At 41.6% G+C, this 27,564-nt stretch overlaps 1 protein-coding gene across 3 annotated transcripts in view; it reads left to right on the forward strand.

Annotated features, from left to right (window-relative positions):
• zgc:171482 (zinc finger protein) overlaps positions 1-26,889 on the forward strand; it is a 46,431-nt gene extending 19,542 nt beyond the window's left edge. For 2 of the 3 annotated variants that reach the window (XM_018678078.2, XM_018678069.2), the window contains 4 exons: positions 3,617-3,794; positions 7,458-7,715; positions 14,812-14,908; positions 24,313-26,889. In XM_018678078.2, coding sequence (XP_018533594.1) covers positions 3,617-3,794; positions 7,458-7,715; positions 14,812-14,908; positions 24,313-24,334 — 555 coding nt within the window. In that variant the 3' untranslated portion in view covers positions 24,335-26,889. The remainder of the gene's footprint in view (positions 1-3,616; positions 3,795-7,457; positions 7,716-14,811; positions 14,909-24,312) is intronic. The other variant, XM_018678090.2, reaches the window with a different exon arrangement.
• The last annotated feature ends 675 nt before the right edge of the window (positions 26,890-27,564 follow it).

Raw genomic sequence — 27,564 nt, forward strand, 5'->3', positions numbered from 1 at the left:
GGGGCTTGATCCGTTTTTTTTAGCCGATTTTCCACCCTGCTCTTTCTCTCCGTCTCTCTATCTGTGCAGTTTTCTACCTGCGCAAAGGGCAAGAGATAACAAAATACAATTTTTCCTTGCCTTTTATTCTCCTGTAATGCTATATTTGCAGTGTCGCTCCTTTCAATTTACACTTTCAGCGCTTCTTCAAACTCCAAATGAGAGCGTCTGTTTCCTTGTGCTGCTCCATGTGTATATTTAGCAATGTTTCCCACAGCGCCTCGACACAGAGCAGTGGGAGAAGTAAGGAGGAGCAGAGAGAAAGCAAAACAGAAGGAGAAGGAGATAAACACAGCTAATTAGGAGTCTATTGTTAGGTGCATGAGCAGGATGAAGCCACCCAAACACAAAATATTCTGCGATACAGACATCACTGTCAGGCAGCGAATAAATAGGCATAGATGCAGCATGTGCACACGCAAACACGGAACAGAAACACACACAACAATTAGGTCGCATGGAAATCAGTCCCAGCAGATGCGTGAGGTGTGACAGGTAGAGACAGTGAGGAACAGAATACAGAGAGGAAGACTGAAATGAGCGAAGGCAGAAATCTAGAAATCAAAAATGAAGAAACAGAAAGGTTGATGACTTTGAGCGGAGACAGATGCTGGAGGAAAACAGTGAGTCAGAGATGTTGTTTATTGTTTAAAGTGGTTCAGTAGAGTGGCATCTGTAATGAGCTGACAATTATTCATATGTCAGTCACCCACACACACTTGTGAGATTGTTTAAAACTTTCACTGTCACTAAATCCCTGGTGTAACATCTGTCATTGAGCGACAGGATTTGAGTTGCCTTCTACTTTCAAGTAGATACTTCTTTGTGTTTTAGTCCCATCTCTGTCGACTGCTTCTTTTACTTTTCATTGGGTTTTGACAGGTGAGACCACTGCAGGTTGCCAAGGAGAATCATCTCAGTCACTTTGTCCTCAGTCAAGGAAAACACTCTGTTGTGGGACACTGGCTCACTGTGGATGATTTTCCTCTTCCTGGTACAACAAGATTTGGGCAGAACAAGATCTCAGTAGCGTTGCCCATGGGAGGGAAGAAGCAGAGAAAAGGAGGTGAGGAGGGAAGTGGAGGGAGAGAACAATAGGATGAGTAGTGAAGGAGATGAGGGGAGGAGCAGAGAGTACACATTAGGGAGGAGATGGAACAGAACGAGAAGAGATGGTAATGAGGGAGCGGGGTCAAGAGGGAGGGATAGAATGAAGCAGTGAAAAAACTTTTCGAGAGGAGAGGAAAGGGAAGGAAAGGAAACTTGTCTTCATGGGCACTGTGTCTCCTGTGATGCAATCATGAATAAAGATCATGGAGTAAATATAGATTAGCTGTTTTTACTTTATATACAAACATATTCACATATTCACACATGAATAAATATGCACATACTTTCTTTGTCTGTCTTTGGCAACATGCTTCATGCGTTAATAAAGCACAGTGAAATTAGTTTGTACCAACTGAGAAGGAGAAGGAAATGGAGAGGGGGGTTTTGGACAGTTCAGAGCCAGCCTTTAACATGATCACAGCAGGGACAGACATAGGGGAGGAGAGGAGGCGAGGCGGGAGAGGGAGAGGAGCAGAGGGGGTGGCAAGGGCCTGCCAATACAGATAAATATTTTATCCCACAACACACACAGTCACTGAGACTGGTGCCCAGAGGGTGAGGGAGGATGCAGTGATAGAGGGAGGGGGGAGAGAGAGAGAGAGAGGAAGGCTGAGGGTGAGGGGAGGGCAAGAAGCAAGAGAGGAAGCAAAGTGAGTGAGAAAGGGAGAGATGAAGAAAAGAGAAAGAGAGAGATGGGACAGCTGAGAGACAAAGCTAAGCCTGGAAGGTAAAGGTGTCCTTAACTCTCACATCCACTGTCCATGATGCTAACCGGGGCTGACATAAGACACGCACATTCACACACATGCATCCATAGATACGCAGCACACACCCACACACTCAGATATGGTGTCGCAGACACTTCTCTATTATTGTTCGCTCGCTCTCTCGCCAAGACTGAGGTTTGTCTCCTCCAACTCGATTTGACACCTGGACCAGAGAGAGTACCAGTGTGAAAAGAAGAAAAAAAAAGAAAGAAAGGCAGAGATAGGAGATAGATGTGCAAGCAAATAGAGAGAGTTCAGAACAGAGAGGGGGAGAGAGAGAATAAAAGCCTGGATGAACAAATAGTGAGAAGGTGGAGATTCAATGAGCACAGCGAGAAGAGGAAGGGGAGGGGTGTAGACTTTGAAAGGTTACACAGAAAACATAAAATACTGGTTATTGTCTTAGAAGAAACGTATTTGATCCATGTTTTTTAATTTTCCACGTTTTTTATTTTATGCCTATTTTAATTGATATACTTAAATGTGTGGGATACCAAACACTACACCCATACGTGATTGTTTATCATTCCAAAACCACAGACATCAATATGCTGCTATGATAGCCTCAACTCCTCCAGCAAGGCTGTCTGGTTGCAGAGATTTGTTCCCATGCAGCCACAAGAGCATTTGTGAAGTCAGGAACTGATGATGGGCAACAAGGCCTGGCTCACAGTCTGTCCTAGTTCATCCCAAAGGTGTTCGATGGCTCTGTGCAGGCCAATCACACCCTTCTCTCCGAACGCAGAAAAGCATGTCTTTCTAAACCTTACTTTGCAGGGAGGGCATTGTTATGTTGAAACAGGAAAGGGGTGTCACAAAGTTGAAAGCACACAATAATGTAACACTGTATTCTGCGGCATTTGGTTTTCCTTTAACTGAAACTACTAAGCTAAGTCTAAACCATGAAAATCCTAGATTAAAAATATGAAGAATGTGGACACATACTTGCAGTGTCTTTGTTTCTTTGATATTGTTCTGGATTGTTTTTGTTGAAAAAATAGTTCTTCCATCCAAGAGGCTTTTCGAGCCTGTTTAGCAATCATTCAATCATTGCTGGTAATTTTGATTTCTTAAAATTACTGGACTGGTCTTCCTGAAATCCAGAGTTTACTATATTTTTTATTTTCCTTCATACTGGGCAGAAACCAACAGAAAAACTAGAGAGACTGGGGGGGGAGTATTATTTGAAGTGTGTGTGTGGGTGTATGTGCATGTGTGTTCTTGTCTATTTGCTTGTGTGAGTGGGTGCGTTTGTCCATTTGTGTCATTCAGGCGGTTGGTCTTTTTGTTTGTGCTCCCTCTCTCCCGTGGGGAGCAACTCCTCCTCATCATTAGTAATGAACCAGCAGTGGTGAAAGGGCCAAGCCACAGTCTCAGCCCAGAGAGACAGATGAATATTTGATCAGCCCTCTCTTTGCTTTTGTGTGTGTGTGAGAGGGAGTGTGTATGAGAAAGAGACAAAGCCCAGCAGGTTCAGTGCAAAGTGTGCATCTTTCCATCTCTCTTCGCCCCCTGCCTTTCTTCTCTCCTTTTCTCACCTCACCCTGTGTCTCTTTCCACATCATTCCCTTCTTCACCTCCACCGATCTCTTTTCTACTTCACCTCCCTTACCCTCTCCTCCACTGTGATCCACTTTTCTCTCATAACATCCTCCCTCCCCAACCACTCTATTTCATCATTTCTCCTCTCCTTCCTCTAGGACTGTGCAGAGACAGAGGTGGACAGGAACAAGTGCTGTACCTTGTGTAACATGTTCTTCACCTCCGCCATTGTGGCCCAGTCCCACTACCAGGGCAAAACCCATGCCAAGAGAGTCCGTCTGGTGCTGGGGGAGCCAACAAACCTGCCTGCAGCCATGACCAGCCCTACAAACACAGGTATCTTCTACTGTCTGTCTGTCAACAAGATCAGACTCACACATCCAAACAAGCACTGTTGGAGCCATGTATTTTACAGTGGTTGAAATACCATGCTTTCATACTAATCACAGCAGCTACAGAAGTCAGAGTGCCTCAGTGCCAGCTGAGTTTTGGGAGGAAGAGAGGAGAGTGTAAAACTGATTCTTTGAGCTAGTTAGTCTTTAAGTCAGACTTAAAAGTGAAAGCTTGACAAATCTCATCTATTAATCTCCTGACTAGAAGCCGGTACTTAGGTGATCAACCCTTTCAGTCCTAGATGATCAATATCTCTACTGGATTCCAATCTTGATGTCTGCACACAGAGCCTGTCCTCACTAAAGACCAAGATGATTAACTTGGGTCGTAAAACACTCTCTCACCTCTTCTTGCACACACTCATGTAATCCAGACATCGACTTTTGCAACATGTATCACTGTACTGAACTATTTTTAGTTCAAAGCATATATTTTTATCTGAAGTGGATTTGGAAAGCTTTAGTCATGCTTCATGATTCAAATGTCTAGCCTAAAGTATTGGGGGGCTGGGGGGGGTGGAAATGCTAACATGCCAGAGGCACAAGAAGTAAAACTTTGAAGGTGAAGCGCACAGAGAGCCTTTCATTTTTTAAAGGTCTTGTGATTAAAAAAAATCTCCTTAACAAATCAAGACATCCGCAAATTGATTTTTGTTCATGCTCATGATTGTTTAAGATTAGTGGGTTTTTTTTTTTTTTTTTTTTGGTTTTTTTTTAAGTGTCAGTGCTGGTGAGTCGTCTCCAGGGAAGCTTTACATAATGTGATTCAAATTGGATTCAAAGTGAAAATTCACAGAGCTATAAACGCACAATCACTACAAAATGGAGTGTTATAATCAAGCCCCTGAGTGACTTTTCCTAAACTTTGGCCTACTTTGGAAAAGTGTCACTTCTGTATAGCTGTTGCCGTGCAGTTTCTGTGGTTTTGTGACAGTGGGACCTTGAGGAAAAGAAACAAGAGAATGAGAACAAGAAGAGAGAAGGAGTGACCTGGGAGAGAAGAAGAGGAGGTTTCAGGAGAGATTAAAGTCAAAAGTAGCCTTCATGATCACTCTGAGATGAGCGCTATGCAGAAGATGCACAGCCAAGTTGACAGGCTTGTGCGCACACGGGCGCAGGAACACACATGCACGAACAATGGTCAGGATGACTGATGCATGCACACATTCACTGGCAAGGACATGTGAGTGGAGGCATTTTTCCTTCTTTAGGTCTTTAGGTAGAATAGCTGTAGAATCAAGCTGACCCAATTCTCAGTGGCAGTTGGCATAACAACCAAGGTCGTAAAGATATCATGAACAGAGTCTCCAGCCTAGGGAGGGAGCAGTCATAACACAAGGCCCTTCAGCTCAGGGAAAGTCTCTCGCTTGAGATTCCTTATACAACATGATTTAGGTGAATGTGGGTGAATGAATGTTTAGGATTTGGAACTCAATAGAATCTTCACACATGTATGGATAGCTGATGTGGCCCATGAAGAATATCCTAATTTGGGCATAGAGTAAGGTTTACATGCATTCTGCATGGGTTTAAGTAGACCCTGCAAAGAGGATAACCTGTAGAATGAGTGGCATTATATGTACTGCTCCAACAAAGCTTCAATAAATGCCTCTTCTTAGTACATCTATGTTTCCTGAAAATCACAAATTAAACAGCTCCTAGATTTCGCAACATGGACACTAACATACATACAGATACACTCGCACATACACAAACACACAGCGAGGGGAGAAAAAGCAAGGGCCATGTGTGGTGGAGAAGCTCTTGAGAGATGAAGAGCTCTACCTGTGTTCCCTCCCCTTCCACACATCGCATCCCCACATACTCCAAACCACAGCCTCCTCCTCTTCCTCCTGCACACACGTAGTCACGCACCCTCCCTGTGCCCTACTCCATGAAAAACACTTAATTCTGCTTCAATGTGCAGAGATCACAGTCGGGAGAAGGGAAAGGGTGGGAAAACAAGGGGTGGAGAGGAAAAATATATCCGAGGATGAGTCCCTGTTGCTGCTCTGCACGTGCTGTTGCACAGAGCTGTCAGAGCTCAGGAGCTTCACTCATGCCCGGCCACACACAAAATGCTACACCAGAGATTTTAGGAAGGCTTTGTCTTTGAGATTAATAGCTGAAATAAGAAATGACAATATAAGAGTCAGTGGTTTGAGTTTTGTAAGTGAGATGATAGAGTGTCGAACGCAAACACAAGCGAAGGGAATGTGAGTGAGTGTTGCTGGTGAGATGAGCGAGACACAGCCATAGATACAGTAACTATGTGAACAGAGCCCGAAGACACATCAAGGTATGAGCAACCAATCAGCTCGCAGGGCTAGAGTCAAGTCAACACAGGCATGCACACAAAAAGATACACATCAACTAACACACCTCACAGTCAGGGTCACTTGTCAACAATCTGTGCATGCTTTTCATTTGTTATCGGTGAGCTGATGGTTGTTGTGAAAGAAGTGATATGACTCATTTAGGCATAAAAGCTTGTGTGAGTGGGCTTTTGTTCGTGATATAAAATGTTTAAACGTGCAATATTATGGCTGTGTAGTCATAGTCAGTATAACTCTAAAGTCATTGACACATTGTAGATGCGAATCGGCACATTTGGACATGCCATCTGGCATTATAAGCTTTCTCACACAGTTTGGCTGTGGACCTAACACCCCCTCCCTGTGTTCAAATAAACAGTTTGAGCAGAGATGATTTCTTTGGTACACATACTGTACCTTACACACACAAGCAGCCTATTCTGGAGCTTCATTCATGCACATGCACATGCACGCACACACTCACACACACACACACACACACACACACACACACGCAAGCCTTCACACGTTTTCTCCAGTGTGGATTATACATTCAGTCCACCACCCAAACACCCACATGCACACACAGACACACGTGCAGCCACACGCACATACGCAGTCTTCGCTGCATGAGCCACAACCACGTCCTGTGGACATGTCAGTGCCTGTTGGCTATTAATGGGCAATCACCATGGTAACCAGTGTCATGTCACGAGTAGCAGGTCACCTGGAAGTCTGCCATTTATATTTTTCGTTCCCTCGCAGAGGAGATGAGAGGAGAGGAGAGAGATGAAAGGGGAGGAAAGGGGTGGGAGAGGAGGATGTAAGTATAAAAGATAAAGCAGATATATTCAGAAGTACACTAGATATAAGCAGAGAGCCAGTTTCAAGCTCCCGCAGACTGGTCCCTCGAGTGCTGATGGCCTCTTCCCGACCATCATCTATGTTCCACAGATGTGGCCTACAGCCAATCTGTTGCTCTTTCCTCTCTGTCTCGATCAGTATGATCTAAACCTAGAGCTTTCAAGAGTACACTTGTGAGTGTGTGGAAACCCATATCTTAGATTTCACCTGTGTCTGAGTGTGTGCGAATCTGTGCAAATATGAATGCATGGTATTATCATGTTAATGTAATTTCATGAGAATATTTTCATTTCATGTCATTTTCATCTTAGAACCCAATTTGCATTTGAATTAATGTTCATATGCTCTGTCACTCTCTTCATCGATCCTCCCTTTCTCCATCTGCAATCCTTCACCACTCACTCCTTGTCTCCTATCTTCCCTCCCAGATTCCTCCCCTTTGACCCCACTGCCCACAGACCCCACTACATGCCCCCCTCCTCCCCCTGCTCTGCCATGGCCCATGGCAGTGGTCGGGGGAAACGGTGGAAGAGAAGCCGGGAAATACTGTTGCCTGTGCGGAGCCTGGTTCAACAATCCACTGATGGCCCAGCAGCACTACGAGGGAAAGAAGCACCGCAGAAATGCAGCAAGGGCACGTCTCCTGGAGCAGCTAGCGGGCAGTCTGGATGCCACAGAGAGCACAGGTCAGCATCTTGGCCCTGAGCCCAACAAAAGTGACAAGTGAGGGGCAGGAGGGGTGTTACGACTTTGTACGAGGAAAGACGATAAGGGGGAGAGCACATTCAAGATCTGTGGCAGTGAGGTTCATATGCCTTTCAGTGCGGTGTACATTTCACAGATATTTTACTGAGGTAAGCCACCTGAGTTATTCACAGATAAAATTAGCACCATCAGCCAGTTACTGTATGGATTGGTTTATCACATTTACCATACATTTGGTCAAAAATACAGGTTCAATATGACTGACTACCTCCCTCCTGTGTCCTTGATCTAAATGTGTTTCCATTAAATCAATTCAGAGCTTCTCCCTTGGATCATCATCCTCCACTGTCCCACTGTTCACATAAATACAGTAAAGAATGAATGTCCCACAGATGCTTGGACCTTTAATTTACTTAAGTTTAAATTTAGATGCAGAATTATAAAGTTTCATAGTTCTGTAGGAAGGCAGTCATAATATATGAACTTTCCTCGATTAAGGGCCTTCGCCACTTTAAATGTCAAGGTCTGTCTGTAAAGTCAGCTTATGAAAATAGTTGTATAATATCATTTGTGGCAGCCAAGTCTGAGAAAATTACTCAAGTGACATCATCCAGAAGTCTTGTCTTGGGCTCGGAAACCACAGATTTTTATAAGAAAGACTACAAACTGGTCCTGTAGTTTGAAAGACGTGGGCAGTTACCAGCAAATGTGGGTCCAACATAAAGATGCTATCAAGTTACATTATTGTAACTGTGAGAGCCAGAGATGTTGGAGCTTGACCCACACTTGGGTCACATTAGGGACTATGTCAGGGTCTCTGCTCAATTAACTCTGCTGTTTGAAAATCACTAAATCACTATAGTAATTAACTGTGCATCACAGTCCAAGTGAAATTTTAACACATCTTATTCATCACTGGTTTGCCGCCGTCTAACATTTCCATGAGAGTTGTCTGGGGTCAGTCTCCTCATATTACAGCATAGCTTTCACACTTGTTAGTGCTAGCATTGCGATGTGTAAAACTGCTAAAGTTACTGGACCTCTGCCATACTTAAGATAAACTACCCTACACAGTGCAGAAGCTCAGGCTGCTAAATGACAACACATCACACAGTGATATTTACGCTGAGTATTGAAACATTAATCCGACACAAGGGGTCAATCAGAGACTTAAAGGATTACACTGAAAGAATTTCTTATTTTACGTCAAATTACAGCTAGCATTTATTTATTCATACCACCACCTTTATTCTGTCTTTCTCTCCCCCTTTATTTCTCTCCCTCTCCCACACAAACACTTCCACATACAAATGTAGCAGTAAGAGGACACACTGATTCACATGCCCATACACACATTTCTGCCAGAAGGTTATTCTAATGAAACTATTAATAGTATTTGGCACAGATAGTGTTTTTCCTTTTCTTGTTCCTATGAGTGATATCGTCTAATGTCATCCTACACTACTGCAGCATGCAGTCCCAACGCGCACACGAGTGCCACACAACACCTCTACTGCACACACAAGTTTGACGTACTTGAACAGCACACGCAGACACTGCCGCACACACATGCAAATCCTCAGTGAACCGGAGCCATGCCGTTTGCTGAGCGCTCCAGGTGCCATGACACAAACCATCATCTCAAGAAGCCAATCATATTAAAAGCATGAGTCATGTTGCCGCCTACACTGGCTCAGAGGCTTTAAGTGGTGTCATGTTGGATATCATCCTCCATCCACACACTGTGACCCAGATCCCTCAACCTCAGCTATTTTTTGGGTGAATTTGACACCAAATCTCAGCATGTAACGACAGAACACTGAATATTGTAAATGTATGGTAGACATATATAAAAGCCAGATTTTTCTTTAGTTTAATCCAAGATATTTGTACCCAGTGAAGAGTGACACTCTTCTGCAAAATCTATCACCCTCTTCTGGTCAAGGGCAATGAAGTGGTCTAAGATTTGTAAGTGAGCTCGCTGCTGACGTGATCTATCATATGTGCCATCAATCAAAAAGTGTTTGTTCCAGTGCCTTTAGTCTGAAGTAATTTGTTCATCACAATACAGCTCCATTGTCAGTAGTCTTTTGTTCTTCAGTTAGACACATTTCCATTGGTGCAAGATTCTCACATCTGATTGGTTTTTATCACCATTTCAGGTGTGAAGTCACAGGTGTGCCGGGTGTAATCTCAGAGGTAGGGTCGAGCGCGAGGCAACAGCTGAGCAAAGAGAGAAAAGAAGGGGGAGAGATGAGGAATTCAGTCTCAGCCAAGCACAGATTCATCTCTATCCTTTTGTCCTCCTTTTTGTTGAACCGTTTTCTCTTTACATTCTTCTGTTTCCCACCCCCTTTCCTGCTGCTATACTCTGTCTTGTGTCTTTGTTTGTTGATGTTTTGTGTGTAAATGTGTGTGTGCACACCACTAGGGGCTCTGATCTCTCGTCATGTCTCATCTGTCATCCTCATTAGCTCCCCACGAGACACAGGTGAATTATTTACACACCGATATTTCCTCTCTCTCCAAACTCTGGCTACAGATTCGGTTTTGCTGTATTGTCTGGTTGTGTCCTATTGATGATACTGACCTTTATCTGTACTTGCATATTTTCTCCTTGTCTTTCTCCGTATACTCTGTCCCTCCCTTTCACACTCTCACGACCAAAACATATCACAAAATCCCCATGACATTTATATTGACACCATTTCTTACTCTTGGATTTTTCTGGTGTAATTGTGCAGACAGGGCACAGGGGATAATGTCGTTATTTTCCACGGCGAGGTGCCAGACAAACCCCTTGGAGATGGATTACAGAGGTGGACGAGGGAGTTGCAGTGGGGGTGGCTACTGAGGAGGGTTGGAGCCAGGCTGACTCGGCTGTGTCTTTACATAAATCATGACAGGGGTAGAAACCCCTCAAGACAGAGCCGGCACATTGTCTTTTCTCTCTGGAGACAGTAGAGAATTAGAAGCAGTGAGATAAGTGTCTACGATTGGGGTGTGTGTGTGTGTGTGTGTGTGTGTGCAATGACCCAAGAGAGGGTGAAGTACCAAAGCAGAGAAAATTGTGTGTAATTGATTACTGTGCCTGAGTTGGGAGACAGAGCTGACCTCCTCTCCCATGAGACAGCACTCTGTGTGTATGATTGTGTGCGTGCAGTTGCACAAGCAAGCTTATATACATGCACATATAAAGAAGACAGTGCAGATCCACATACAAACTATCCACATGTGAACTAGGTCTAGATTGCTAAACTTTAGGCATCTAATTCTTAGGCTTGTCTATTTATTGCCCAGATATTCTTTGATTCAAAATTTTCTTCCCAATAGACAGAGGTTATATTTAAAGATGTTATATGTAAGCCTTTGCAATCGCTAAATGGCCAACATTAGCATTAAAAGCTGTTTACTCACCAGTCTAGAGAAAACATTGCAAGTTCAGCATCAATTCCTTTACTCGCAAAGACCTGTCTCTAGTGGTGGAAAGCAACGCCAATGTTAACTTTATCTTGTTTTGCTTGTTTTAATCTTGTTTTGCTTCTATTTCTATCACTTCTTTTCTTTGGTTTCTTGCCGAGAGTGGGTGGTGGTGGTGATGATAATGGTTGCTTTCCAAGAGCTTCAATGTGCTCTCTGGGCACTGCTATTTTGTTAGCATGGTTAGCACTAGCTATTTAGCATGCTAACTAGGGGTTGACCAATATGTTTTTTTCAGGGCCGATGCTGATAAGATTATTGGTAATTAAGGGAGTGATAACCAATACTTGGAATCAGTATAGATTTGCACTAAAAATGAAAGTAATACCCAACCTGAATATCAACACATTATCATAAACTACGTTTAAGAATTATTATTTGGATAAATTGAGACAGAGAACAAACAACATAAGGTAATAAACTGTAGTGTTGACCTGAAAATGTAAAAGAATCTGGTCATTTCATTTAAAAGCAATAGTTCAGAGAAATACTTTGTTTCCTGTGTATGATAATTTTTTGTCTAAAACAGATGGTCTTTCCAATTACTGTCACATTCACTACAAAACTAATTAGTCTCTCTATAAGTCCTCCAAACTTTGTTGCTTGGTAAAATTCCACTTGGATTTAGTCTGACTCTTACCCAATGCTCGGGCCCTCTCTGTTATGGTATTTGTGATATATTCCTGTGAGACGTACTGTCAAGCCTTTGCTGCAGACTGTTGGTTTTGATTGCATCTCAATGGGCTTCTTTTTGGATCCAGTTCCTTTTTAATCTTGCAAAGCGCATGGTAAACTAATGGTGCACCACGGCACAAAGGCTCTGGGGGTAGTAAGAGCTTCGTAAACTATTATCCTGCCTCCACAGTGAATAAAATTACAGATGAATACCTTACAGTGAGAGTTTCAGTTGTAGTCGACCCCATAGGAAGGAAGCGGAATATAGAGGAAACTCTACCTTGAAATTATCCATATGTAACTTGATGTTCGGCTGTGGTTGTACAGTGTGCTTAAGGCTCATTTCCTCCCTCTCTGTCAAAAAACCATCCCACTATTTAACTAACAATATTCACACAACACTAAATTTCACAATTGTCAGCACTGACCACTACCTGAAAACACTCAAGAGACTCACAAATAAAAGAGGTTGCAGTTAGAGCTTGGCAGAGTGTCCTGATGGAAGGAGTCATGAACATTACGTTCCAAATGGATCATTAATGTTGCTTGAGCTAAGACTCTGAAAGTGCGGTAAGATGTAAAATTTCTTTGCAACAAGGCTCTTGAAAAGAACATAATTTTCTCAATTTTCTGTGCGCAGCATGTAGCTCATTACTTTATTGACAACCATTTAGGCATCTCCATACCAGTGGTGCCAGCAATGCCAGAAGGCTCTGTACATTAAACAACAGCCACAAACAGCTCCACACCCACTGTCTTAGCTCATCTCACCCCCTCTTTTCTCTCTCCCTGGCATATCTTCTTGTGTAATTAACAAGGCTTAGAACACCCTCACAAATACTGCTCATGCTCACAAAAAAAAAAACACATTCACAACCCTGCCCTGCATGCTGTCACTCGCGTTGCACACACACTTTTCCCTGCATGTAATTAACATGGATTAGGGCACAGCATGGTCTCATGCCAAAACGATTTTATTAACCAAAACACAGTGTATGTGTATGAAGCCATGTGTGTGTGTTCAAAAGACTGGCACACACTCACATATTCTGGCACAGACGCAAACTGCAGCATATTGTACATCAGTGCTTCTCGGCCAGGCAGTGGGGAGGTGACATCAATCAGGCTAAAAGCAGGGAAACTGCCTTTGTGTGTGCTCACACACACACATGCACATAAAACACACTTAATCGCGTATACAAGAATAGACCTCTCTGTGTAATCCTTGCGGCAGTATAGAATTACGGGGAAGAGAAAGGAACAGAGAATGAGAGACTCATCATTCCTTTCTTTTCCAAATTATCTCTTCTCCAATTAATAGCCTTTTCATTAAGAGAGAACAGAAGTAATGACATTTTGGCAGAAGAGGATGTACTATCGCCTTTTTCTCCCTTTCACATATACACTTTGTTAGTAGCTCCTAATAGATGCAAAATATCAACATTTAGGCATAGACAGTGCTTACTCCAGGCAACTAATTCAGTTGTGGCTTTCTTGTAAATGACTGCTTGTCCTTAATCACCCCTGAAATAGACAGAGTGACTCAGTCTGACAACAGGGAGTAGATATGCCACATTATGCAGCTCTGGCCCAGTCTAAATGACCTCCCACCACTCCTAACAATATTACAACTTCATCTCCCAACACACTTCACCAATTACCACCACAGAAGGTCAAAAGGTGATGGAATACACAGACAACTCATAAATCTCAAGGACAGTAATGACAGCAGAGAAAAGGGCACCCACACACAAGTGAGTGTACCTGATTTCAGTCACAACACACACCCACAATTACATGTTCTTTGTCAAAGCTTGAAAATAAAAGAGTGCAGACAAACGAGGAGCATGGAAACGCTGGGGGGAGGGGACTTCAAGCAATCAATTTTTGACTGTGTTATCATACAACCCTTTAGTGTCAAGGTTCTTTATCACAGATCTGGGTAGTTCTGCAATGACACCTCTGCAGTGTGCAGAGTGGGGAAACAAAAATAGCACTTCACTGCATCTGTGACAGAGCCTGCACAGCCAATTATGTCATGTTGCTGATTATCCTGCCCTTATTGACACAAAGAGCATTTCCTCTGCCCTTGTGAAAGACAAGTTTAACATCAGTGCTGCCGTGCTGTAGTTACCAGATGTGTAAGAGGATGTTTTTTGGGGATGGATACACGTCAAGTTTTCTTCTGTGGTCATTAAAGCCAAGCATGCATTTTACATCACTCCTACAGTGACAACTCATTATCCTTACCATATCTCCATCTCCTCTCCTTCATCTTTTTATACACATCTTTTTTTTCTCAAGAAATTTCCACTTTCACTTGTTCTATCTGCCCCCACCCCCCACTGTCAGTATCTCCATCCTCATCCATCTATTTTGGGGTGTTCATCTCGACCACCTGCAAACCCTCTAATTAGTTCACATCTGTGTCTGAGCCGCACCATCTCAAGCACGCATTCACCAACACAATATTAATGTGCATGCATGTGCAGTCATACACAGCAGTACACTATTCTTTTCTTACCCCTAGTGTCCCAATTCTACTCACCCTATTGAAAATCAGCATTCAAAAAGGCACCTTCACACACATACACATCCACCAGAACACAAGAAGGCAGTGATCTAAGGATCTAAAAATGTAACTGGCTTTCTGCTAATGATTAGTCTAATCAAATCATTTTCCAGATGCACTCTAATTAGGAAAATTACCCTGCACTGCAGAGTGTAAAAATAAGACTTATTATAGAGTTATTTGGTATCAGTTCAGATTTTATTGTTGCTTGTGCTGGCCTCAGTGCTACTGCTGCTGATGATCCAGATGATGACGATGACAGCTGTTAAGTTTTTATGAATTATACTTATTGAAACTGCCCTCACAGTAAACCACTCTACCTGTGTGGTTGTGTGTCTGCGTCTCTCCAGGGCTGCGCAGTAGTTACTCCTGCAGTGTCTGCAGTGTGGTCCTCAACTCCATTGAGCAGTATCATGCACACCTCCAGGGCTCCAAGCACCAGAACAAGTGAGTACTACAACTTCAGATGGATGGATGGAAAGAGGGTATACACGATTAAGTGTGAAAGAGGGTCAATGAAAACAAAGAGGGGCAGTGTGTAACTTTTCAAAACAATTACGCACAGTCATGCAGCGATTGGCCAGGTGTGTAGAGGTGTTATAATAGACGGGGTCCAATCCTGCACAAACAGGTTGAGTAAGAATTCAAGTATGAGTTTTATACAAACTGTCCAGAGCTAAAGAGACAAGGCATAGTGGCATGGTTTACCGATAAGATGATCCAGCTGAATCTGAGACAAGAAGATTGAAGTTTAATCATTTATACTGAGTTGTTTGGCAGAGGATGATACAAGGAGAAGATTGAGCAACACAACTTACAGCACATAGTCTGTATTCACTAGATCAAATTCCTAATGCACATATACAGTAAGCCATGTAAAGAGATGTGGAGCAGACTGAGGCAGTATAATGGAAACAAGGTTATTTATTATAGAGTGTGACAATCTCACAATGAGGTTTAGTCATTTTCATTACTGACTTTACAAACTGTAATCACAGCCAATGTGAAGGAAATGATATCCACCAGCAGGAGAAGTGTGTGCATTTACCATGGGATACCTATGAGCATGGCTATAGGCAGTGGAGTGGTGTGTGTCTGTGTACATGTATCCATCTCTTTGTATCTGAAGCTATGTAATAGAAAATAAGTGTGTTATGAACAGGGTATTTGTCAGATAAAAGGATGCTTGAGGATACACGTTTGTTGTTGCGACTGTTTCTTGTTTCCCTTCCTTTATGTCTTCTTTTAAGAGTTGGGGCTCTTCAGCTGAAATAGCAGTATTTATCCAGCCTAGAGCACAACTCGTCTGGGCTGCACACACCAAACTTCTGCAAACAAGTTAACTCTTAAGACAGAGAGAGGTGGGTGTAGTGAGAAAAACAACGGCAACAACGAGGATGAGAAATGCAAAGGAGGAGGAGATGAAAACAGAAAGTAAATAATAGGATAGATTTTCCTTTAGCCGAGGGTAAATTCTGAATGCTTACATCTATTCTAAAGAGTAGAAGCTCTGTATTATTCATAATGGGAATCATCGTGTGTGCATCCATCATAACAAGGAAATTAGTCATTTAATGAGTTTCAAGACTTATTGTTTGCAAAACAAGAAGAAAATTGGGTGACAGATTGACCTGTACCAACAAACCTTTTAGAAAATAGGGTCAGTATCTTGAGATAAGGCAGATCAATGCACAAATACTAAACACAGTAGACTAGGAGCACACTAATTAAAGAAAGAAAAACACAGTTGATTTGTATTGGAAATTTCTCAAATAATCTCCCCTCTTGTTGGTAGATTCTTATCTTGTTTTGAGAACATTTGTGAGACTCATTAATAGCCTAACTAACTTAAGATACATTTTTTGACATGCTCTGGTTTGTTTAAACAATACAGTTTTTGAACTCTTAACTCTTATAGTTAACATAAAGAGACTGAGAAAAGCTAGAGACGAGGCACAGAGGTAACATTGTGGTTAGGCTGAAAACAGCACAGCTTATGGCTATAACGTTTAACCCAAAACCCAACAGTCAAACTTATCTTTCTCTTACCCAGTGAGTGAGTGACAGTGCCATCTTTCAATTCAGGGAGCTTCAGTGTGATTTGCTGAGGTGCAGAAATAGTGGCTTAGATCAGTACAACAGAACTGAAAGGTTACTTGATGCTGATGTGATGTGAATCTTTTCCTTTTTTTTTTTTTTTTTTTTTTTTTTTAGCAGAGACAGACATTTGGCAGGTGTACTTTGATGGAAAGTTCTCAGGCAAAACCTATGACAAGGTTTGGGAATTACTATAGATAACATCATCACCACCATACAGTATTTGGAAAGAGATGTTGTTATGTACTGAGTGAGACTTAAGGTCACAAATGTGATGTTTGCAATGTTCACGGCAATGGCCATGAACTACAACATACCAAAAAGCAAGATAGTGAACACCTAATGTAGCTCTTTGCTAATACAGCAGTGGAATTCACTCAACATGGATAATAGCATCAGCTAAACTCCTAAAAAGTGTGATTGTTGAGATGTATAATATCGCTGCACAGAAGCTGTAAATCATGCCAAAAATAGTGGCTCATAACTCTCTCTTTCTGTCTGTTTTTACTGCTGCAAAGCGGAAGAGAGGGCAGACACATAGAAAGAATGATGTTTATGAGAGAGAAAGAGAGAGTAAGCAGGACTGATAGACACAAGAGACACAGAACTGTATGCACCACAGACGCAGAGAGACAGATGGGAAGAGAGATGCAGAGAGACAGGAAGACACATCGAGTTTGAGACAGAAGCCAAAGAAATAAAAAGGGCATAGAGACGGCAAAAGACTGAGATAAAACTGATATGGAAAGACAGACAGGCATGGAGAAATGTAGTAATACAGACAGAAACAGGATGCATTGGAGACAGAGATGTGCAAAGAGCGAAAGAAAGTAAAACAAAATCGCAGAAGGGTGGAATCTGAGAGATAAAGAGCAGATTTGGGGTGGGTGGGCACTGAGGTGAACCCAGCGTTGCTGACAGCTGCAGGGCTTCGCTGGTTAGGATAGAGAGTATGATTGACAGGGCATCGACAGGTAGAAGTCAGTGAGACACACACTGAGATGTACAGGGGAGACCTACAGGGGTGGTGCTGATGGGTCACTGGACAGAATGGGAGAAAGGCCCTCATCCAACTTATCAGACAGGCTTACAGGCAGTGCTAAGAAGTGGAGGAAGTTTGGTTGAGAGGTGTGTAGAGTTGGGTTTCAGTCTTATTTCAAAGAAGTGGAATTTACCCAGGATTGCTCAGAGATGTCAACAGAAGGAAAGGATATAATGCTGACATTTTGAGGTACATTGAGTGTTTGGTGACATCTTAAAGGAATAATACATTTTTCTGAGAGGTTTAGGTAAGGTAAGGGATCTCATGACACATCTTTGGATAAAAGATTATCAAATGGTTTACTGAAAAGAGGGAAAAGCAGGACTGTAAGACAAGTTGGAGAATAACTCAGTGTCCACACCCTAAGCTCTAAACACTAAGGTTCATTGTTAACACATTTTCAGCCAAAATCTTTTATATGTAAAGCAAATCGGTGTGAACTTACATACAGGTTTTATATCCCTACACATAAAAGGTTTGTTTCCAGTGCAGTAGTTCCTCTCTGACCTCCCACAGCTTATAAATACATGTATTGCATTGCAAATGGCAATTTTAAAAATTCTTAAGTCCACTTTTTATCCAGATCTTATTGATTTGTGAAATTGAATTTTCACTAATTCACTTGATCAATTCTGACTTTTTAAAAACAAAAAACAAAAATAATGACTCTTTTATACAGCACGTTAGGAAAAAAACAGGACTTTGTAATACTTGGAGCTGAAGCATCTCTGTGGCTAATTATGTGAGACTTATACTTCAAATGAAATCATATGTGTTTATATGTTGTTATTGCAGTTTAACAACAGAATCTGGAACTTACTATTCTTTATTTTAATGCTACAATGCTAAGGATTGTGTGTAATGCCCTGAAGGAGTGTCAGACTTACAGACTGTGTGCATTGAGTGTGAAAAAGTCCATGAGAGAGCCCTCAAAACACAAACGATTTTACAGTGTGACAGCCCTGAGCACTCGCAGACTTATTGCAAATGCGTGCTGACTTCTGTTAAGTGTGTGAGAGTCAACACTGGTACTGGAAATAAGTCCTGCCAGCTATGTTGCACCGCTGTATCGATCCTCTGGGAAACACAGAACAAGACCAAAGGTTCCACCTCATCGACCTCACTTCCTCTGTCTTCACTCAGTCACTCAGGTGTAACGCAATACAGGTACATGAATGTGTGTTAGAAACCACTTTAGGCTAAGTCTCTGTCACTCACATACACATACACACACCCTACCCATTCCTACATCAGTGTATGTTACATTTTATCCTTTGCAACACAGAGTAGTATGGGGGCATGATTTAATAGCAAATAATGCCTCTGTCAGACTGTATTGTGCAGCACATTGTACAAAGTGTCACTTTTCTGCTGACATGGGAGTGTAAAAACACTTACACACGCACATGCACACACACACACACACACACACTGGCTGTAGCACAAATATGAGACTAGACAACCTCTGAGGCACTGCAAGTTTAGAAATAAGAGGACAGGATGGGAGCTGTGAGTTTGTGCATGTGTGCATTAGTGTTGGAGTATTTTTGCAGTTAGTGGCACGAGTACAAACATTTTTACCAAGTCTGCCTTCTTTAAGAACAAGCTGTCTAATTATGAAAATACTGTGCTGCACAAATGTGTTTTATATCGGGTATAGTTATGTGTATATGTGCATGCTCGTAAGTATGCGCAGAAATGTGCGTGAGTACTTATGGAAAAGAGGCTGTGGAGATTGTTCTGTTCATATCTCTGAGTTGTTTACAGGGTGGACATGGCTTTGCCAGTGACATGAGATCTTCCACCCTAACTTTGAGTGTGTGTGTGTTCATATGTACTTTTGTGCATTGTGTGTGTGTGATCACACTCAGGATGAGCTTTGGCTTGTGTAAGGAGCTTTCCGGAGGAGACGAAAGCACGGCTGACAGCAGCAGGGGATTAGCTCTCACCGAAGAAACATCCATGAAAACTGTGTGTCTGTGTCTGTGTCTGTGTCTACATCTATTTGTGTGTGCTTGTTTATGTGTGTGTGATGTTTGGCATTAGGAATGTGTCATCATAAAACAACAACAGATTTCACTGTTCTTGAAACAGCTGGACGCATCTATCTGCCAGCTCCCCTTATCTATACCATGCATCTGCTCCATACACAGTCAGCTGCAGGTCATTTGAAACACTGCACACTGCACACAGTTGCTCCAGACTGGCTGCTGTAATTGGACCTGTACAGGATGATAACAGCAGAGATATAACTAGATAAACTTGGCAGAACATTTTCACAGTTTACAGTGTGTTGCAATTAAGCCAATGCACTTAGCTGGCCAGCAGACAGGAGCACGAGTGGGCAGCAGACAGAGCTGAACCAGATAGATGAACATTAAATCCCCATGTTGGTTCTTGACTCAAGTCCTCTTAAAACGAATGGCTAATTTTAGAAAAAAAAGTGTGAAAATTAAAGAATGAACATAAGGCCATCAGCAGACAGGAGCTGAATTATTTTTTCCAGTCCTACAGCTGTGTAAAAATCTGGCAAGTCCTCTGATGATGGCAAGCTGTTCCCAGTGGTGACTGTATGCTGCTCTCAATTACTAATCAAGTTTTCAAAATTATATATAAAGGTTCAACTAAAAGGCCATCTCCAAGTAACCGAACAGAAGCAGAAGCTGGCAAACTTTGATCTTTTGTGTACAATATAATGAAGATGTGCCAGTGGATGCAGTAGTACTTATAAAAGTACGTATAAAAGGTTGTGTTTATTTCATTCTGCAATATTTCCATTTTTTTTGTGCGAATGTATGTATATAATCTATACATTTGCAGGAGCTTCTGCAGCAGTGCTGGGATGAACTTTCAAAATAATATTTGATTTCCATTCTAGAAAGCTCTAGTCAAAAAATTAGATAAAATTTTGTTAAACACAAAAAAGCCTTGATTCCTTTATATTAAAAAATTGTGATGTTCTATGTTTTGATTTCAAAATGTACTTAGAAATTAAACTGTGAGTCTATGAGACTGAGTCAAAAACAACAGAAGCAGCAACTACAGAGTGTCTATAGGGTTTTTTCACACCAAGTCGATAAAAGGTTTATGTACTGCAATAGCTTTTTGTTTCTCTGCCAACACTGGTGCCAGTAATATCTGCTTATTGGCATGCTGGCATTTATCAGTAAGGCTCCATTATATATATCTTTCACTGTCTGGCTCAACATTGTTCCTATTATTAATAACCATTGGTCTGAACAGAAAAAGCATCCATAGTCACAGTGCAGAATATCCTCAAGGCTATGATGGCTTTTATGCAACAATTACCAGCAAATTTATACTGCCTGAAAAGTTTTTCTCCAAGTATAAATGCATTAAAATATGAAAAACCAGAATAAAACAAGAAAGAGCACTAATTAGCCCCTTGGCGTCCAAAGCAGGAAACAAAGCAACCAGTAAAGCGTAGTTTACTTGATGGGAACTGTCAGCATGGTTATATCTCTGACCAATGACACTGCATGGCTTTAACTACCCGTATAATATTATTCATGTTTCACATCGCTCAGTAGGATAGTATGGCCTTTGCTTTCCGGGTCCTTTGTCATTATACAACTCCGACCTCTGGTCTGCCTCTATGTGTGTTTATGAGCATGACGTGTGCTTGTGTATGTGATGTGTGTGTGATGTTGATGCTGATGTTAACACAGGCCCCAAGGGTATGATGGTGAGGTCAGGGACAATCCATTTAGCCTACTCACCCTGGTAATTATTCAGCATCAGTATCACAGAGGACACATACACACAAACTACAAAACAAACTAATGCACATTTAAGAGGGGGAGGCACAGGGAAAGGGTGGCAATGAGTGTAAGAGATTACAGTGCATAGTGTAGTGTAGCTGAATGCAAATGGTTGAGCTATCGACCTGCTAATAGGGCAGACTTGCTGCATGCATGTGTGTGTGTCATGGTTTGAATGTGTGTGTGTGAATGTCTCCCTGCTCAAGGCAAGGTGAAAGGTTAATTCAGGACTGTCGTTGGTTAACTCTCCACGCACATGACTCCTCCGTCATATTTGAACACATACACAGACACACATACACACACACATGCAGGCTCATGCCTTAGGCTCCCTTCATTTCCCCCAAAGCCATTTGTCCTTGTCTTCCCTCACACCTTCTGCTTAAAAATCACACAAACACTCAGTCTCAGACACATACACAGCCCTGAGCATCGCTGTCTGTGATGTTAATAAGGTGAGGGCAGTGTGTTTGGGGGGGGGGGGGGTCATGCCTGAATCATGACTCATAGCTCTGCTCCCTTTGCAACTGCTGCTGTCGGACTGTGTTTACCTGGCAAGCGCGCACACACACACACAGACACAGCGTGCCAAGGTGACCTTCACATCTTCACAAACACTTGCCTCAGACGCTGAGGTACGTGCACTCTCTCTGCCCTCTCTCTCTCTCTCTCTCTCTCGCACATTCTCATCCTCACACAGTATATCTCACATCCCACATGTGTGGCCCTGGGACAGATTATTGGATTAGTGTATTAAAAAACTTGACCTTTTTTTACTCCACCCCCTGCCTCACATTCTACCTTCCTGCTTTCCACTTTCCTTGACTCTGTCACCCCTCTCCTGTCCTCATCCTACTATTTGTCACCTTGTCCCCCTTTCTCAAACACTGGCTACATTCAAATCTTTAACTCTACCATACACATACTAATGATAGCATGTAGCATGTAAAGTTGTAAGAGTTGCAGAGTATGTGCAGTATTAATATATAAATTCACAATATGAAAAGTACTACATGTGAAAGGTATCAGTATGCATGCAGAACTCAGGAAAATATTGGGTAGCATGATTCTTTGCACCATGTTGTTCCCATAGACACAGCACAATCAGGGGACATTTTCTCAACAATATGACAAATAACAATGGGAGGACTTTAAATTTATGCTTTGCACAACTTTGTGACAAACATATAGAGATGAATGTAATGGCAACAAATCTCATCTTCTGGCATTAGGAAAGCTCCCCTCTGCTCTGTGTCATTAGGAAACAATTAGTCAATTAAGTGCTTAGTCAACAGACAGAAAATTACACAGCAACAATTTACCAAGTCATTTGTCACACAAAAGCTTCTCAGATGTGAAGATCTGCTGGGAACTCTGCATTCTGCACCAGAGTATATATTATGCCATACACATTTACATACTCCCCCCTCAGACTGGACATGTCTAGTTGTCTCTCTTTGACTCCTCTTTCTTCCCCACACTGTTTCTCTCTGCCCGCCTCCCCTTGTTGCTCTTTCCTCCATCCTCTCTGCTACCTGTCCCCTCCCAGAGCACAATACAAACTACCAGAGTCATGCCCTCCAACTCCTCAGAGAGTCCAAAGTGTTGGATGAGTCCTGACAGAGCAGACTGGGTGTAGAGGCCACTGTTTTAACAGCCATTACTGGGATAGGTGCTGACAGCTATGGTGCCTATGCATCCCTAACTCTTTCTCTCACTCTGTCTCAGCATTGGAAGAGAGCATGTTTGTGTGTGTGACGTGGGGGGGGGGGCAACGCTCCAATTAGGACACGGTGGAGGAGTGGCATTTTAACAAGGATAGTGATGACCACGGTGAAATTTGTTGTGCTGTTTGGGGAATGCTTTCGTTTCAAGCTCAGACCGATGACCACGTAGACAGACAAACACCTTCATGTGTGTCTGTTTTTGTTTGTCTCTCTCAAATAAAGGTAAAAGCAGACGGGGCTAGGTTCATACTGAGGCAAAAACATTCAAAACTGCATCATCAAAGTTAAAAAGCACCTCAAACTGAAAAGGAGAACAATTATGCAAAAAGCTGCAGAGATGAAAGAGGTATTGTATTACTTAGTGCATTGTTGTAGAGATTTCTGTTGTGACATTCAGGCAATTGAATAACTGAGACCAAGTCTGAATGCTAATTTGGTATTTTCATTTCAGTTATACTTTGCAAAGATCAGCTGCAGGATTACTCAAGATTTCAGTCCTTTCAACTTAATTTGTCAATATAAATCTAAATCTAAAAATGCTTACTCAGTTAGGTGGGTGTTGCATAGCATGAGCTTCAATCCAACTTATCTCTTTGTTTTAATTAAATGTGGCGTTTTTGCCTCTGGAGTTGCTTTGTTTCATGGCGATAAAGCTACAGAATGCAGCCACAGCACCTGGCATCATGAAAAACAATCAGCAGCTCAAGATAAAGGCCTGATCCATAATAATTATTGCACCTTAAACACAAGGGTTTATACTCCTATCTTTCTCCTTTGTTTTAATTTGGGGAACAGCCAGATAGAAGGCATAATAGACGGCTGCAATTACGAGAAAATTGTGAAACAGGATTATTGGTTAATGCTTCACATAGAGTGGAGCTGTCATTCACAGTAAGAGGGAATTTTTTTCAGTGCAGCAGAGGGATACAAGTGATGTAGGGTTATAATGTGCATCTCTGAACATTTTTCTTGTTACATTACCAACAAAGACTTTGTTTATTTACACTATATTAAGAATGTCATGAGACATGGATTTACAGGTAAATGAGATTACTTAGCAGGGGTAGAGCAGGGCAGAAACTGAATATCTTTCTCCCCAGTGGGCTTGATGTTCCCCGTGGTTAAAGAGACCTGTCTTGTCAAATCTGCCTGTGTCACAGACAAAACAAGACTAACAAATTCTTTCCTGTGTTTTGTTTTCAGCCTGAAGCAACACCAGCAGTAAGCCACCGAAACAAGCCACTCTGGAAAGAAGAAGAGATGAGGACAGAGATTATTGGAATAAACAACTTCAGAAAAGAGGACTTGTGTCAGAAACCGAGTATGAGAGAGTAGTGCAGAGTAACTAACAGAGTGTGTGTCTACGTATGTGTGTGTGTGTGTGTACATGGGTGTCATGGACATCCACGCCTGCATCTGCAATATGCATGTGTGGGTCATTGTGAGTGTGTTTATTTCTATCTTTGATCTAAAAATATATCTCTGAGATTTATCCAGCACCCAAGTGTTTGATATGAGTTCTCGACACCGACAGCTATCAGAGGAGCTGCAGCTGTATATTGCCATATAACTCCTGTGTGAACCACAATCCTAAAATTGAACTGATGTCGGTGTTTTACCCAGAGTGGTAATAACCATTACAATGATCGTCATAGAGCAGCAGTAATAATAACTCTGTAACTAGCGGTCTACCAAGTGCTCTGACAGTGATCCAAGTCTGAACACAGTCTGTTGTTTCTACATGCATTTCATATACAGTGACGCTGATGGTGGCACATGCACGGCTCACTTTCAGACCACTTGAGACCTACTCAGGCCCAAACTTTTAAATCCAAGGACAAGAAAACCCCCAATGACCTCAGTCATTATACACTGCATGAATTTCCACTTTAAATTTTTGGTTTAAAATCTTGTGCTGTCTATAATTGTAGTGTCACTATTTTCAGATGGTGGATGTGTCATTTTGAAATCCCATCTTTTCATATTCCAAATATTCAAAACCTGGAGATGTGGCATGGTTACAGTACAGAGGGCAGTAGAGAAAAGCAGCACAAAGCTTTTAAACTCCTTCTGAAGTGAGGGTCTGTGCAGCTTTGTGAATCACACTGTATACTGTTGGAAACATTCCCACAGCACTGAATACTGATGTCAGATGCAGTACGGAGGTGACAAAAATTCTCTTCTCTGTTGAGATAGGCGACATGTAGATAATATTTTTTTATTTTTCTGTTGTGGTGGCCAGAGGAAAAAAACACTTCACTCCCAATCAATGTAGCAGCCAATGTACAATACAACTGGGATGTAATTCAATGCATGCAAAAATGTAAAACGTTGCGTTCACTTGCCTTTTTAAAACCTATTGCTTGCGCATTTTTGGCAATAGCGCTGCTTTCTAGTGATAGCTTCGTAATGCATTACTGCATATGCTTGCACCTGAACAAAGAGGTCACCTTTTAGTACTGAACAGGCTTCTTTCCAACACCTAATTTATTTATCAAAAAACCCTTACATACCTAGGAATTAGACCACCCCTCCATCTGTAGTGTCTTCAGAGTGTCTGCAAAGTGAGCTTCAACAATGGTTTGTAGCACCATAAGATGAGCAAAGAGAGGACACGTTCCAGTTTCCTGTGCTGTCACTAAGATCGGCCCTGAGCAGCAATTTTCTAGGAGCTGGGAGAAGGACTAAGAAACACAGCACTCAGTGCTAAGCTATACTCTGCTAGTTCTTGTTGGTTCAAGCTCTGTGTTTTTGTTTTTTCTCTGTAAACACATTAAAATCTTTTTATTCTGTGCTTTGTTCATTTCAACATGAAGAGAGTGAACTATGAATGACCTGATTATAAATGTTTTTTCTTCTGCAGACATATGGATGAGTAATGGTTTTTATGCAATCACACTGTAGTATTAATAACCATAAAAATGTGGTTTTGAAGTGAAATAGTTTAACGAAGCAAAAAAAAAAGTGGTTTGTGTAAATAAGCGGTAGCTGCAGGCAAAGCTGGTCTTTTAAGAAGTACAAGAGTTTTGTATTCAATATGTTTATCTGCACTGAGCTACAGGTGATAAGGGAAATGTACTTCATATAGATATTATTATTTAAAAATATACAGATATGGTGGCAGTGAAATGAGAATAAACTGTATTTTGATGGGTTATGTTCTGAATGGAGAAGCCTGAGCTGAGGAGTCATGACGATGGACCAAAATCCAGCAGTGGAAGACAGTGAGAAATCATCCTTACTAAGAGGGATTTTGATAACAGCTATTTTCATGAGGACAAACACAATCATCGCAAAGACTGTCTCATGACTGTTTTGCCAGTGGATTCATAAAACAGCCAAAACAGCAGCACAGGTCTGCAGGCTGTTGGATTTTAACACAATGTCTAAAATTACCAACCTGTCAGTTGTCTGTAACGCCATAAGAAAAACACAAAAAACAAGAAGTCATTTGGCATTTTTGTGTGCATCATGACTGTTTTGATGACTATTTACACTGACTCTCTCCAGCACTGGTGTATTCACAATAGAAGTGGTGTCTGTGTGTCGTGCAGAGGATGACTGTGCCATGAGTCACATATTTTAGCAGATGTTACGTAATATATGACAGAGATGTATCTATGGGTAGGAATTCTGTGATACGATGCTTGTGGGTGGATGTCTGTGTATGTGAAGCTGTCAACTGCACTGGCAGTGGGAGACTCGCTGTGAGCTGTGTACTGTGAGCACATTTGTAAACACACCTGATGATGAATACAATGAAGATGACAACTATATCTATTTTCTCTTGCAAAATCCAGACCTGTGTTTTTCTTTTTCTGTTTATTTGCACCGCCATGTAGATGTGTGAAATTTGTTTTTACTGGCAGCGACCATCTGTTGCCACACATGCACTACCTCCAGCTTTGCAGTATCACCCACACTGTAATATCTAAACTATTATTCTTGTTAATCTGTGTCCTTTTTTTGGCGTTTAATATCTCAATCACTTATTTCCTTTCCAAACCTTCTTCTTTTTCTTAATTTTCTCTGACACAAACTATCATACAGCAACTGAGCAAAAGGTATTGTGTAGATTTATAAACAATATGAACAAGAAATATGAAATATCAGCTGGAGAATCCAGTGATAAATAAATATTTGCGGGTTTAGAACTGAACAAGTGAGTAATAAGATGGAACAAAAGTTCTGACTCTCTGGTGGTACAGAAAATACAGACATACTATGAAAATTAGAGACCAACACCCATTTCTTTGTTTATAATACACTATTTTTTTATTATTTAAAATTCTATTTATTATTTTTACATAGCTATTTTTGATAACATTGGTTATTTAACATTACTACTTTTAGGAATTACATGGTTTGCAACAATGTAGCACTGATATCATGAGAAATTAAAACACTTTTATGAAATATGATATTGAGCTTTGAGGAAAACAAGCAGAAGCACTA

The sequence above is a fragment of the Lates calcarifer genome, linkage group LG16_LG22 (genome assembly GCF_001640805.2).
Source record: "Lates calcarifer isolate ASB-BC8 linkage group LG16_LG22, TLL_Latcal_v3, whole genome shotgun sequence".
Lineage (NCBI taxonomy): Eukaryota > Metazoa > Chordata > Actinopteri > Centropomidae > Lates > Lates calcarifer.